Here is a 15,744-nt window from a genome sequence, read left to right on the forward strand (position 1 = left end):
CAGCAATGCCCATACCTCCTGTAACAACCCTCCTGAAAAATTGTTTCAAAGCCCGCCAAGTCAGCCTGGTACAAGCCAAGGGGAGGTCGCAGGGCGCTTCGCCCGGCCGGTACCGAGGCGGGGAGCCCTCCGGCCGGGGGGCACTGTGACAGCGGTGATGGGAGGTTCCGCGGGGCCGGCGGGCGGGGGGGCTGGGCCGGGCTGCGCTGGGGGCGGAGGACGCGGGTGGGGTCTGGCTGTGACTGATGGGCCAGATGCGCTTGAATGTTTTAGAAAAGGGGGGGCCCTGCACCGCCGGCGCGACTTTGGCCACGGGGTGTGGAGCGCGGCTGACGGACACGGGCTCTGCCGCCAGCGCCCGTCCTGCCGCCTTTCCGAGCGGAGCGCCCATCGCTGGCGAGCGGCGGCAGCCGGCACCGGGCGGGGACACGCAGCCGGGGAGCGGAGCGCGGCGACAGCCAGCGGAGCGCGCTTGCCTTGCCTTGCCTTGCCTGGCCGGCGGGCGGGGAGGATCGGCTCGGCTCCGCTCGCCGAGGTGAGGGGGAGACGAGCGGGGCCACGCCGAGCAGGTCCGGCCGGAGGGGCTGCTGGCCGCGGCGCTGCTCTGCCGGCTGAGCCGCCCGCAGCGCCCGGCCCCGGGGCAGCGAGCGGCGGGGCGCGGTGTCCCCGCGGCTGACGCCCTGTCCCCTCTCTCCGCGCAGGTCGGCGCTGACGGCGGCAATCTGCCGTGCCGCGCAGCCATGCCCGCCCTCCTGCTGCTGCTGCTGCTCCTCAGCTGCCGCGCTGCCGCCGCCGAGGACGGCTCCCTGCTGCGGCCGGGCCCGGGCAGGCAGAGCGCCGCCGCCCCGACGGCCGCGAGCCTCGCGCTGCGCGGCGCCGAGCACAACGCGTCCCGCCCGGCCGCGCTGCCCAAGGGCGCGGGGCCGGCCGGAGGGCGGCCGCGCTCCGCCTCGCCCCCCATGTGCACGGGGCAGACGGAGATCAAGGAGACTTTCAAGTACATCAACACGGTCGTGTCCTGCCTGGTCTTCGTCCTGGGCATCATCGGCAACTCCACGCTGCTGCGGATCATCTACAAGAACAAGTGCATGAGGAACGGCCCCAACATTCTCATCGCCAGCTTGGCCTTGGGCGACCTGCTCCACATCATCATCGACATCCCCATCAATGTCTACAAGGTAAGGAGGGGCCGGGGATGGATTCGGGAGCGGGCGCGGCGGTCACCCCTCGGTGCTCCTTGCCGGCCCCCGCAGATGCCCGTCCCCTCCCCGGGGAGACGCGTCCCTTCCTGGCTGGGAGACACCCGTGGACTTCAGCTCACGACAAAACCCTGCCGAAGGGTGGTGTTCTGGTCAGATGTGGTCGCAGATGGCACCCTCTCTGTGTCTCGGTCCCATCCCTCTCAGCGTTCCAGGGCTGGGAATGGGGCAAAATGGAGGTGGCCAAGCTCTGAAAATCACCTGGAAACAGGTGCTGTCGCAGGGATAAAGAAGTAAATGCAATAGGTAAATGATGAGTGGGCTGGTCGAGGAATAGAGGGGAGGTACAGAAGACCCTCTCCTGTGGGTACCACTTGGTCCCTTGCGCTCAGCTGCGGCAAGCTTGATCAGAAGACTTTACATGGGTCTGTGCAGTCCCTTTTGGCGCCGGGGCTTTTCGAGGTGGAACCAAGATCGTTCAGCTGAGCGGTTTTATAGATCTCTTGGTTGGGAGTCTTTCGTGAGCTGTGAACCCTTTCACCCTTTGCCCGTGTTGCAGCCGAGGGGCAATGAGCCATACCTGCTCCTCTTGCACCTTCAGTAGTCTCTGTTTTGACTTGGTAAGACTTGCCATGGAGGGAGTACAACCCCTGTCTTCTCTAACCAGCTTGTGCAATCCATTTGTCCTAAGGAATTAGTTGGACAGTTGAATCCAGCCTCTAGTTGTTATCTGGCACTATTTGAAGGTATACTGGAAATGACAGAGCTCTTTCTGCTTTGAAAGTTTACAGTTTGGATCCCTGAGTACCCATCAGTGACTTCACAAAGTGAACAGAAGTGTCTTCATCTATCACTTTCTCTTCACTTTGTATGCATAATTGTACACTAGGGGTTGTTACTCGTACTTTTAGAAAGCCATGTGGAAGGGACAGATTTTGAATCCATAATAATTATCCCAGCAGCTGCTGAGAGAATCTTCTTTTTTATCCTTTTAAAGTATTTAAGTATTACAAAGTAGGTAATGTCATCCTTGTGTTAAAATCATGATCCAGGTAATTTGGATTACATGATAGTTCTCAGATTTGAAGTTTCAGTGGTTTTTATACTATACACTCTTAATTCTTGAGAGAGGAGTGTGCTGTTTTGAATAAAGGTGGAACTTAGAAAACAAAATCACTGCTTTAAAAATGTGGTTTTGTAAAAAAATGTACTGAACAGAAGATTCTTCTCATCTGTACTCAGAAAAATCAAAAATATTAAATCAATAACAGCTGTTCAGTATGAGACTGCAATGTCAGTGATCATTTCAAAATGAATCTTAATATGCAGCAATATACCTCAAGTTCTTACCTTGATTAAATGTCACCAAGTGTATCATCATGAGTAGGTTGGAGCAGGAGGAATAAAGGGTCAGACTGCTAACCAATAAATATTACACCAGGTGCAAGTCTGGGATTTTTATTGTGCTATTGATAACGCTAGGAGCAGTGCAATAGCTCTCAGGTGCTAAATCTCCCTCACTGCTACTCATCTTACTGAAGAGCCCATAATCACTTTATATTATCCCTTATAATAATGAGTGAAATATTTGCAATTTTGAAACAGAATTTTGGAATAAATGCAAGTGTAAAAAAACAAGGAAAAAACACCTACTAGATACTATGTTTATTTAATCAAAGTTTTGAGGGCAGTTTGAGTTGATAACATTTTATCAACTCTACATCCTATTTCATTCCAGAGCAGCAGGGAGAATACATACAGTAATGCAGTAAAAAACTGGCTTTGATCACTCAGCAGTATGAGAAGCAAAGGCTCCCTCAGTAAATCAAGTATATTAGCAATTGTAACTTGCAGTTTGAAACAATTTAAGATTGCATGAAACTGATCCAGATTCAGAATTTGCTGCCACATTGTCAGTAAGGCAGCTGCATGAAACAGTGTGAGAGAATTTCTCATGTTAATAAAATGCCAGCAGTTCTTTCCTCTACGCTTGCCCTAGAAAGTGTGAAAGTGTCTGTGAATGCTTTCCAGACAGACCTGTAGGAGATGATTCAAAAGCTGCACTAGAAGAAGCTTTTTATTAGGTATTAAAAGGGATAACTGCAAAAGATGTCCCCTGTGACTATTTAAATGAATACATAAGTAGCTGAAAAGGTGCACAAATGAAAATTGACATCTCCTAAACTAAGGGTATCTAAAGAAAAACAGGTGTTACCTGGATAGGCAGGCAAATGCACTCCAATGCATCAGATGATAATTAGTCCATTGCCTTCCTAAATTTGAATATAATGCAATACGTTCAGTGGAAAACAGAAAATATCAGAACCTGTCACACAGTCAGGAAACTGGCTATGAATTGAGGGCTTGAAGGGTGTTTAGTTCCAGCATGTAGAACCTGGCAGGCCTTTTTTGGCATTCTGGGTCCTGGTAAATGGTCTGGCTTTGCCTGGATCTTGAGCTGCAGAGCAGGAAGCGGAGGAAAGTCTGAGACAGTCATTCTGCAGTATGTAATGTTTTGGCAATGTAGAAACTTCACAAAATTGCTGCTAATTGGATGTGCAGGTGATCCTGTGTAGCTCCACTAAACAGAGTAAGTCCTTGTTAATTTGAGGCCGCAAACAGCAATTAAGGAGCAGAAGGATAGAGAAGGTGGTCAGAGAGCTTTTTACATTCTCCTCTACACTTAAACTTTGGAAGACAAGACAGTGGCAGCTTGTGCACTTGACAATACAGGTCTGCAGTTCTGGACAGTTTATGCTGACTTTCCCAAGTAGATAGTTGTTAAGTCCTGCATCTAAGATGCCAAAACATCAGGACTGGAAATTCTAAACTTACACTAGCTTTGTTTCTCATAGGCTTAAAGTCACATACCAACATGCTTTCTCTTGTGATGTACAAACAACAGCTCTCTCTCTTATTTTGTAATATTTACTCCTCTATATTAAATCAAATTTATTATCATCTCCCAGTGGAGTTTTAACAAGGGGAGCAACCTAGGCTCTGTGCATTATTGTGGGGTGTTCTGAGCTCTTGACTACCAACAAATGTCTGAGGAAGAATATCTACCTGGCAATACTGTCATAGGTTCTTTTTTCTCAGAGCTCAATGGAAAAGTAGAGAAAAAAATTTCAAGGGAACAAAAAAAAAATCTGGTCTTCATCCAAGTCACTAATCAAGGGCCAGAGTCAGCTTTGTAGGCACTGATTTATTTTCACTAACTTTATTTAGGGATTACATAAAAATTATGGTTAACATAATATGGCATTATCAAGCACTGGAAATACAAGAAAGACCAGATTAGGGACTCTTTATACCATGCAGACACAAATTGGTTCCTTTTTTAGTCCAGCTATTCTCTGAAAAGAGCTCTGAAGAAGATTTCTGTGGAAATTTATTTGTGATGAACTTCGTAACTCTTGTAATGCAAGTACCTGTAGGCCATGCATTATGATAAAGCCAACCTTTTTCTAACTTTGTAATCCAGATGCTTCTCTTTAGAAAGGATTCTCATTATTCCACATTAGAACTCCTGTTTGCTGGTTCTTTTGATGTTAAAGATAGTGGCTATTTTATTGGAAGAAATACATTATTTCCTTTCTTTCAAGGTCTGAACCACTTACTTGAGGTCTTGCAAAGTTCATCTCAGAATTTCTTACACAAAGTTTATTGATTTCTGACCGTATTAAGCTAGAAGTCTGTTTTGCTTAAGAGCCCTTTATGGTGAACAAGTGCAGGTTATAGGCACTTAAGAAAGATCTCAGTTTTCCAGTGGAGGAACCTGCCTGGACTCTACAGGCAGTGGCAGGGAGGGGTAACTTTGTTCTGTATTTAGATGGGAGCAGTCCATTCTGAAGTCAAGTATATGGAGTAGTGGAAATGTCTGAGTGCTGTTAAAAGTACACATACGTAGTTTTCATAGTGCATCTCCAATCTGAAGTAAGTTAGATGATGCTAGTATAGATTTGTAAATTTGGAAGTAGTTTTTTTCATTATGTATACATTTGTTATGTATACATTCACTTGTATAAAAGATGCACGTGGCAAATTTCAAAGCAAGTTTTGACCTATTCTGCCTTCTTCTTCTACCCAGTATTAATGCATCCCAATCTGACAGCAGCATGGCTTTCTAAGTGGTTACTTTTGATGCTGTCTTTCCATTGGATTTGTGAAATTGCAGAATTTTTGTACTTCAACAGTACATACGAGGTTTCTGTCATTTTCAAGATGACTCTATAAAATTACTTTATTTTAATGTTTTTTACTAAGTTTCTAGCAGGAGTTGTAATAAAGATACAAGAAAATAAAACTATTATGTGGCACATATTAAGATTTTATGCAGTTTATTGGAGAGATCAGTAAAGCATTTCAAGCTACACTTGAAAGCAGGAAATATATTTTCTTGTCTGTCTCACCTTGACATAATTATCACTAAATAGTAATAAGTTTGTAATGTTGTCCGGCTTATCCCTGACCATGACCTTAATTTCCAGGGAAAATTTTCTGTTTCAAAAAAATGCTTATTTCTGTAAAATATCAGTATGACCTCCCTGCGTAAAAAAAAAAAAAAAAAACACAAAAAAAAATCAGGTGAAAATCTACCAGTCATTTCAGAGATACATTAAAAAACTGCTGTGTGCGAATTAAGTGTAGAGCTGCATGTCTGGTTTCTCTTGTGCCTGCTGTTTATAATGATGAAAATCAAGTCCAGTGTCCTGCAAATGGCACTTGCTGTGAACGCACGGCTTGGCGGAAGCGCAAATTCCTGCTCTGCGTTTCCCGTGTGCGTTCACAGCTCGGCACTGGAACACTGGTGGGAATATTCGCACGCTTTGCTGCTTTTCCTGCCCAACTGCAGCCCTTGAGCAGTGATGGGTTGGAGCCAGCCTTCTTCCTGGGGACCACAACAGCTGAGCCCTAGAGCAGCACATCGTGCTCTCAGCCTGGCTTGTTCCAGCAGCAGATTGAGAACATCTCTCAGTTCTTGCACAACTAAGGGAAAGCAGAGTGGGAATTGTGATTCGCAGGTGTGTTTGTGAGTCACAGCATCTCTTGGGGCTTCTTTCACAGCTCTGCATCTTGCACATCAGTTTAGGCTCAGATCTGTCTGGTCTGAGAAAGCGTTGGCTAGGCGTGCATCAGATGTATTTGTTCTTTTAAGTATGATTTCACTTCATTCATTGCACTGTTTTCCCTTTCCTTTTGATCTGTTTCATCTTAAACACATCTCTGCTGCTCAGCAATTAAAACTTTGCCTGTGTAAAATAAGTGGCTGTAAAACATTGGAAAGGTCACTCAAAATACAGCCAGTGGTAGACTACTCTTGGCATCTTACTTATGAAAACACAACATTATTTTTCTCTTTGCTGCCACTTGGCAGTATCTCCTCTCATGGCTCCAAGTCATTTGTCATTTGTAAAATGACAATCTTTTTACAGCTATCCTATTGTGATGCATAAGAGAATAATTTTACTCATACAAAATTGCAATAGGCTACTTCTGTATTTACTAAGAATTGTCATTGTCCACAAAGGTGATGTTCCCAAATACTTTATATTGGATCTTCACTGTACTTCAAGGCCATATTTGAAGGGGATAGCAATACAGAGAACAAACAGAAGCATCAAGGAGAAAGTTCAGCAATCAAAACCTTTTTTTTTCCTTTTACCTTCTTAATGTTTTCAGCCTTTTGGTGTAAAGCTTGTATCATTAACCACTTGCAATACCATGATATTGAAACTTGTGACTCATGCATTAAAATGCTCAAATTTCACAATACATCAGCTGCAAGACATAAAGCACATGTTTTTGCAATCCAGTGCAGACAGCTGCATGTCCATTCTGCCCTGATATAAGCTGGCTGAAAAAATAATGTTTTTATGTTATGATAAACCAAAGCTAATGCACCCTTTCTCTCAGCAGACTGCATTCAGTTGTGTGCCACACCTCTATAATCCCAAACTGGAGCTGGCTCAAATCCAGTCAGTTTGGAGCACAGGTGTGACTGTCTGCACCTGAGCAATAAGTATTAGTTCAGCAAAATCTACAACATGTGGCTGAACCACTGTGATTTTGGGGAAGAGAGACAGGGAGTGTCTACACACCACCTAGATGTAAATAAAAGTTTTCAACAGATCCTGCCAATAGAGATTTGACCAAATTTCTGCATTTCAGTTACAAAGAAAAGAATATTTTACTTCAAAGTACTTTTTTAATGAGTTCTCTCTAGCCTAGTGTACACTCATGTACAATGTACAGTAGGTACCATAAATAGGTATACAATGTACTTGCTACCCAGTCCTTGATTTCTGTGGCAAATAGATGTGAAAGGCTGGAGGTTCACTGCCTGATTGATATAAATCAGTCCAGGTGTCATTCAATTCTGTAGGGTGTAAATTTAGAATACATGTAATTATTCACATTACAGTTTTAATAGTAGATTGTTACTGTCACCCCCTTACAGAAATTTGGAAGTCGTTTCAGGGAGAGGCTTTACTGAAAATACTTTAATTCAGACTGTGTTATTTTCCCACATCACATAAGCAAAAGATACTGTATGGTTAGTACAACCTCATCCCTACTTCCTCAACTTTATTACTTTCCATAAAATTCTTGAGAAACATAAATCCTTACAATTTATTTCTCTGCTTCATTTCTGCAGAGCTATTGTATTGATGGTCTTACTTAAGTAGATCATTGAAGAAATAGGAAGCTGAGCCATGTTGCATTTTATCTAATGCTATTCTCTTGAAGATTCCATTACAGCACAGAGCTAAAGCAGCTATTTGGAAGTATTCTGGTATCTGAAAATACTGGTGGGCACTTCATAGAGGTTCCCAAAAGTTCACAGCCATACAATGTTCTTAACTTCCTTTGTGTTCAAATAAAATTATATTTAAGTTATATCAGGACTCTTCAAAAAACTCTCATGGACCTTGTAAATGTTTACCCTTCGATGGACATGTATAAGGACTTTGCATAAGGACTTTGCTGAACCAAACCAATGTGAGCAGGCAACTCTGTGGCTACCTACCGTTACAGAATCATGGAATAGTTAATGTTGGCAAAGATTTCTTAAGATGATCAAGTCTAACCATCAGCCTTGCCACCACTGTGTTCATCCCTAAACCATGTCCCCAAGAGCCACACGTACATCTTTTTTTTGAACTCTTTCCTGAGCAGCCAGTTCCAATGCCTGACAGCTGTTTCAGTGAAATTTTTCCTAATACCCAATCTAAACCTTCCCTGGTGCAACTTGAGGCTGTTTCCTCTTGTCCTGTGAATTCTTACTTGGAGAAGAGGCCAACCTCCACTTTATTACAGTCTCCTTTCAGGCAGTGGTAGAGAACAATAAGGTCTCTTCTTCTCCAGCCTGATCCCAGCTCCCTCAGCTGCTCCTCATGCAACTTATTCTCCAGACTTATTCTTCAGACTTATTCTCCTTCACCAGTTTTCTTGCCCTTCTCTGAACAGACTCCAGTACCTCAACGTCAATGTCTTTCTTGTAGTGAGGAGCCCAGAATTGGACACAGCACTTGAGGTGTGGCCTCACCAGTGCCAAATACTGGGACAATCACTGCCCTGCTCCTTCTGATACAGGCCAGGATGCCATTGACCTTCTTGGCCACCTGAGCACACTGATGGCTCATGTTCAGTCAGGTGTTACTAGAGCTCCTAGGTCCTTTTCTGACAGATCTTTCCAGCCACTTCCTCACCACTCTTCCTGCCTGTAGCACTGCATGGGGCTGTTGTGACCCAAATCTTGTTGAACCTCATAGAGTTGGCCTTGGCCCATCAATCCAGCCTTTCCAGAACCCTCCTTAGAGACTTCATAGCCTCTCTGGTTCCCAGAAACATCCACGCAGTATGATGAGATACTCTTCCGTTCTTACAACCCTCTTAAATTAGTTGTTTGAAGAGACCCTTGTTTGAAGCCAAGGGAAAGATTTTCCATGCTCTTTTGGGTAGTCCTCATTTTTCCTTCTCCTTTTCCATTTTGTAGCCCTGTATCTACAACAGATTCCAAAGATCTCATTTGAAGAAAGTTATGAAAAACAGAGATGGACGTAGATAATCTAACTAATTACAGAAACTCCAAAAGTTTACCCTTCTATATAACAATTGCGTCTATTTCTTGGCACAACCTTTGTTGTGGAGAATGTTGTTTTAATGAAAACTGGAAGATTTGGCTGCTGCTCTGGTGTATTTGACCATCAAAGAAGCTCACAGCAGAGTTCAAAGGCTAAATGTTGCTAAACTGAGGCTACAGATGTTTGTCTGTTCATAGAATCAGCTGTGAGTAAGGTGCTTTCTGTGTCCAGTAAATCATTTCCCCTAAATCAGATAAAATGTGCAGCTGGGAATGTGACAAGATTTCCATTAAAGTGTGTGATTCAAAGTGTGAGTGAGCCATCCTAAATGCCTTGTGCTGTTTTCTCTGTTTCTTAATACTTAGAGGTATGCTGAATGTGAAGATAGTCCTTTTGGTATTATTATACAGAATGTTGATGAATGAACTGGTCAATAAAGACCATTAGTGAGGGATTCATCTGACATTTTTTACCTGCTGCCAAACATTTAGACCAATCTGTCTATGCTCCTTGAGTGTCCTTTCATTTGTCATCAGATAGTCAGCTAAAAAGTGGGGGAGGTACATTTCTCTCCAGTGTTGCCTGACTTCTCAGCTGATGGAGCCTAGACACTAAGCTTCAAATAAACCCCACCCCAGATATGCACCTATGGCTTTGTCCCTGTTCTGATCAGCCTCGAGTAATTTTCTGTATTTCTGATCAAGAAATGTGTTATTTGGAATGTGTAAGAAAAGCAGTGAACGCTCAAGGCAGATAAAGACAATGCAAAGATGAGGAAGATCCTCACCTGCTCTGTAATTTTTTCCCATAAACACTGGGGTGATGAAGTTGGAAGCAAAAGGAGTGGAGTTTTCAGGGCTTAAAGAGGCAGCACTAAGATTTAAGTGATATCCTTGTCCCACCAGGGTGTGACTACACTGCTCCTGTCCAGTTTTCAGGACACACACCTCAGAGGCTCCCTCGTGAAAAGGTTCTTCTTGACTAAGTTTTGCATAGAATCCTAAAATGGTTTAACTTGAAGGTTAGAGGTTGTCTATTTCCAACCTCCATGACATGGCATGGGCAGGGACACCTTTCAGTGGACCAGGTTGCTCAATGCCCTCTCCAACCTGGCCTGGAACACTTCCAGAGGTCAGGCATTCACAATATCTCAGTTTAAAGCCAGCTTGCCTTTGTTCTATGATTAAATGCCCTTGTAAAAAGTCCCACTCCAGCCTTCTTTCAGGCCCCCTTTATGTACTGAAAAGTTGCTACAAGGTCACCCCGGCATCCAGTCTGAACAAGCCCCATTCAGCCTGTCTTCATAGGACAAGACCTGGTGGAAAAGGGAAACAGTCAAGACAGAACTCCTCGTTTCAGCACTGGGAATGACTTTTTAAAAGAATAATTGTTGTTTTCTTTTCACAGCTACTTGCAGAGGACTGGCCCTTTGGTGTTGAAATGTGCAAATTAGTGCCCTTCATTCAAAAGGCATCAGTGGGCATCACGGTGCTGAGTTTGTGCGCCCTCAGTATAGACAGGTGAGACCCATTTGTCACTGGAGTCTCTAATTTGTTTCCTATACAAGTATTGGCTCAAATTCACCTTTCCACTCAGCTGATACAGTGCAAATAAGATGAATTTAAGCCTGTTAAACTGGGTGAGTTTTCTCGTATTTAATATTTGTAAATGGGTGCTGTCGCTTCAGGTACCGAGCAGTCGCTTCCTGGAGTCGCATTAAAGGAATTGGAGTGCCGAAGTGGACTGCTGTGGAAATTGTCCTCATCTGGGTCATATCAGTGATACTGGCTGTTCCAGAAGCTATTGCTTTTGACATGATTACAATGGAGTACAGAGGAAGGTATCTTAGAATCTGCTTGCTTCACCCCACGCAGAAAACACCCTTTATGATGGTAAGTCACTAAAATTGATAAAATCTCTGGGGGAGTTCCTTGGATCTTCGCAGTGTTGTGTGGATTGTAATGTGCACAGATGTATGCGACATGAATATAATGTTCAGATGAAATACTGACATTTCTGAAGCATACTGGTTCAAAGAAGACCATTCAGAAATCTTTGACTTTTTGTGGGTTTTGAACATACTTCTTGTCCTGTCTTGTCCTGTTTTCTCACCTGTAATGTACACCTGATGGAAATGCTTTTCAGAACAAGCTGACCAATTAGTTACAGCACACTTAGCAAAATGCTCAGCATTTAATTCCTAACCATGTTTTTGCTTTGCTTTTTCTTTACAGTTTTACAAGCAAGCTAAAGACTGGTGGCTGTTCAGTTTTTACTTCTGTTTGCCACTGGCTATCACAGCATTTTTTTATACTCTCATGACTTGTGAGATGTTACGAAAGAAAAGCGGGATGCAAATTGCTTTAAATGACCACTTAAAACAGGTAAAAATTTATTCCTGGCCACTCTGTGACTGTAGATGGGCTAACCAATAATTTTATTGATTTTCCTGCTCCATCATTCTGTTCTTATATGGCTTCAGGATTAGAAGCAAAATGAACTTTCCTTGCAGTGGTGCTGTTGAACTCATATATATATGTATATATCAGAACCCTCAGGAACCTAAGATTTTAACTGAAAATCAAAAAACTTGTTTCATTCTTGTTTGGTTTTAATGTTTCAGTTTTTAAAGGTTTTATTTCTTCTTTGCTATAATGAGAGTTGGCTATTTTGTAATGCAAACTGAAGTCATGTTCTAGTCTAGAAGGTGATGCTATAAAACTGGTAATTATTTTGAAGAATATTCTTGCTGAACCCTAGTGAGGTTTGCAGTATATGTTAGCAGAACATATTCCAGCAGACATTCTGAGGCACTAGTGCCCCAGACACAAACAGCAGACATCACTAGAGTTAAACTATGATTGTTCTATAATGTGTATTTGTGTTCCTTTCGTCTTACCTGGTTAGAGCTGTAATTGGAATCTCTTGGGGCATTTAAAATAAGATGTGAGATCAAAGCATAAGGAAATGCAATAGAAAACAAGCTGGTATTTGAAAGTGATCTGGGAGACAAATATGTTCTCAATTTTAATTTAAATTATTGCTTAAACTAGTGTTTTCATGACCTCTATTTTTCATATGATTACTCATACTTCTTGAAATAAGAAATATATCGAATCGGTGCGAGACATCTAGAACAACAGAAAAGGTCAAGCACATATTCCATGAAAATAAACTATTTGATGTTTTCCTAACTCCTATTGTGATAGGCTTTTTTATCTTATTTGTTAAACTTTTGGATATTAGAAGAAAACAACAAGCCAGAGGGAGAGAGAGGAACTATAATACTGTTTTGTCCAATTTTCTTTCTCAGAGACGTGAAGTGGCCAAAACTGTGTTCTGTCTGGTACTTGTTTTTGCCTTGTGTTGGCTCCCACTTCACTTAAGCAGAATCTTGAAACTCACTATCTATGATCAGAAGGACCCCAACAGATGTGAACTTCTAAGGTGAGAATGAAAAAATAAATATCTATATATTGTGGGCATTCTCCATAAGCATGTTTGGATTTCCTATTGAACAAGCTTACTCTGTATGTCTAGAGTTGTCCCTGCTTCTTCATCTCTCTAACAGCAGAGAAAGAAAATTGTGAGGAATTCCCTTGCTTTTCCCCATCTTCCTCCTGACCCTTTTTGGGACTGTTCTTTCATGTGGTGCTATGAGAATAGAAGGGGATTTCCATCCCCGTTTTCCTTTCAACAGAGCAGCTAGGATTCAATTTGTACAAAAAGACCTTGTGAACATCTTCCAAAAGTTAAGATGGTTGGACCTCCTAAAACTATTTTCATGAGAATGGTCTTTAGACTTTCTTGTTGAGTATAACTGTTACCTGCATGAGTTAATCCTGTTGATTTAAGCCCCATTTCTATTACATTTAATAGCTAGTCTTGATTTGTGAAACCAAGTCCAATTTCCATAGTTGTAAACCTCTATTAAGCCTTTTCAAAGCAAATGAGAAGTGTCTCACTTTAATTTCCACGCAGCTTTTTTCTTGTGATGGACTATATCGGTATTAACATGGCTTCGCTGAACTCCTGCATCAATCCAATAGCTCTGTATTTGGTGAGCAAAAGATTCCAAAACTGCTTTAAGGTAAGTGGCTGCTGGGAGTTGCTCCTCTGTTTAAAAGATGATGTCAGGAGTAAAATTCATTCCTTAACATGCACAAAGTATTTTAAACAGTCATTAAATTCTACTTTAAATTTTAATTGGGTTATGGTAAATGTTCTCTCCCTCTCCTGCTGAAGCTCCATAGGAAGAAACTAAGGTTTGGTGGTAACAAAAAGAGAAAGCAAAAGAGCAGAGTGTACAATGAGCCCTCTGGGGACCGTGCTAATCAGTGCTGCATCACTTCCTGACTGAAGCTGGCACCCAGCTACTTCCAGAGCACTGACAAAGCAGACTCAGTCTGTGCTGCAGAGATTCACGTAGCCCTATCCTCTGCATCCTGACAGGGAGGGTGCTGACCCTGGGCTCCCTCATCCTGACTGAGCACTTCAATCAGCCATGTGAGGCAGAGGGTGCAAATCTGTACTTGTCCCTTTGCAGTGCCAACATTTTATGAGACAGACCTGTTTGTAGTCCTGGCTTGGTGTGAGAGAATAGAGCTAGACACAATTCTCCACATGGGATTTCAACCCCTGGATTGCATGTGGCTGGCAGCCCATCAGTCCTTCAGCCTTCATGTCTGCTTGGAAAATATGAAGAGTTGGACTTTTTTTGTGAGCCCTTACTATCTTTATACACTGTATTGGAGTCCTTAGATTGCCTATGGAAAATTGTTAGATTTTTCTTTTCTCCCCAGGCATTAGACCACTGGCCACCACTAGGATTATTGCCTGGCTGGTTAAATTTCTTACTAGCAAGATGGAAACATCTTTCAGTCAGTAGCCAGTCAGCTCTTCATCTGGTAGTGTTAATGTATTTCCCACATAATTGTGACAGAAGAGGTTGCAGAGGTTTTAGTGTTGGTCTTGTCTTCCCTGTCTATGCTGCTGGCTCCCTGAAAGAGTCACTGAGCTGAAAGCACATAAAAGATCTCCGGCATCCTGAGCATGGAAGTAAGTGGGTGTGAGGAAGGCACTTCCAGCACCCAAAGGCCAGGCAGGACCATGAGAAAAAGGTCTGCAGTACATCTAGTAAATGTATTAGTTGTATGTAGGTTTTCACCCTTCTTCTAACTTCTCTTTTTTCCACTTCAGAACAATGAGCTAAATAGCAGCACCTTGCTTAGAAGGTGTAGTTAAGAATACATTTTTTTTTCCCCAAGAAAGATTATCAGAGAAAGGACAAGGAGTCATAACTTTATTTTCAGATGCATTTAGAATTGCAGAGCAGATTTGAAGGGGTGTGTGTGTATGTGTCTGTTACTGTATATAACTAGTCAGTATAACTCTTCCTGTACTCCAGCAGTAAGGTTGCTGATGAAGCCATTTGAGCAGCTCGGAGTTGAACCCCATTTCTGTGCTTTGTGCTCTAATCCCAGAGCAGCAGCTTGCACATTTGCCATTTCCTACTCTACCCCTGAGAAAGGGCAGCTTTTCAGTGCATTTTGCCACGTGTGCAAAAACAGAGTGATGTAAAACGTTTATTTCTTTTATTTTAACAGTCATGCTTGTGTTGCTGGTGCCAATCCAAAGATCTGTTGTCCCTGGAGGAAAGGCAGTCCTGTTTAAAGTTCAAAGCTAATGATCACGGATATGATAATTTCCGCTCCAGTAACAAGTACAGCTCTTCATAAAACAAGCATAAAAGGTATATTCTCTTACATTAATGCTGGTGCCTTTTTCAGTAAAAGTGGCAATTACTTTTAACAAGATGGCAACATCCAGAAAAATCTAGTTTTGAATTTGCACAAAAAAAAGAACATTAAAAAAATTGCCCTAAAACTGTGTCACATTGAAAAGCACCGACGTTTATGAAATCATCATTTATGGAGCACGAAGAGAAGCATAGAAAGAACAAGTCATTGTTAGCACTTGAATACTTCTGAATCAGCACTTCCAAATGATCCCTACTTCCTGTACATTAAGTTTGTATTCTCTGTAACACTGTAGGAACTGAAGTCACAGTAATTATTAAGCAGCATAATATCAAGTTAATTGGATTGAAGCCATTATTATATATAACTCAATGTATTGTCTTCTATAAAGCAAATTAACCACCATCACTATTGTGAGTTTTTTTAAATAAAACATGAAATACTTTGTAATAGAAGCTAAATGTTAAAAAGTAGAATTTTTATCAGGTATATTATAGAGGTAGCTACTGAAAATATTAAAAGATGCAGTAAAGCCAAAAGTGCATTTTACTTTGATTGTTTTTATCTATTATTGTCAGAAGGAACCTCCCAAGGGCTCTATAAATTCCTTTCTGTAGCCACTGTGTGTCTCAGTGCATTTGCCAGCACTTTGGGTATGAGTTTTTGTGTCTGCTGATAGCAAAGGATAGAAAAACACAC

General features: G+C 42.3%; 1 protein-coding gene across 1 annotated transcript; it reads left to right on the plus strand.

The window, feature by feature from the left end:
- Positions 1-275: 275 nt before the first annotated feature.
- Positions 276-15,265, plus strand: EDNRB (endothelin receptor type B). Its single transcript, XM_064408478.1, has 8 exons — positions 276-535; positions 702-1,178; positions 10,694-10,806; positions 10,974-11,178; positions 11,521-11,670; positions 12,600-12,733; positions 13,268-13,376; positions 14,893-15,265. The coding sequence occupies exons 2-8, from the start codon at positions 741-743 to the stop codon at positions 15,022-15,024; spliced, it is 1,281 nt and encodes a 426-aa protein (XP_064264548.1). The 5' UTR covers positions 276-535; positions 702-740; the 3' UTR covers positions 15,025-15,265.
- Positions 15,266-15,744: the final 479 nt, after the last annotated feature.

This window comes from Passer domesticus, chromosome 2 (assembly GCF_036417665.1).
Source record: "Passer domesticus isolate bPasDom1 chromosome 2, bPasDom1.hap1, whole genome shotgun sequence".
Taxonomy (NCBI): domain Eukaryota; kingdom Metazoa; phylum Chordata; class Aves; order Passeriformes; family Passeridae; genus Passer; species Passer domesticus.

Excerpts from the sequence above, each read along its gene's own strand:
- EDNRB (XM_064408478.1), top strand. The coding sequence starts at position 741 with ATGCCCGCCCTCCTGCTGCTGCTGCTGCTCCTCAGCTGCCGCGCTGCC. Across the intron at positions 10,807-10,973 it reads TGCGCCCTCAGTATAGACAG|GTACCGAGCAGTCGCTTCCT; the intron begins GTGAGACCCATT and ends CTGTCGCTTCAG. Across the intron at positions 11,179-11,520 it reads AGAAAACACCCTTTATGATG|TTTTACAAGCAAGCTAAAGA; the intron begins GTAAGTCACTAA and ends TTTTCTTTACAG.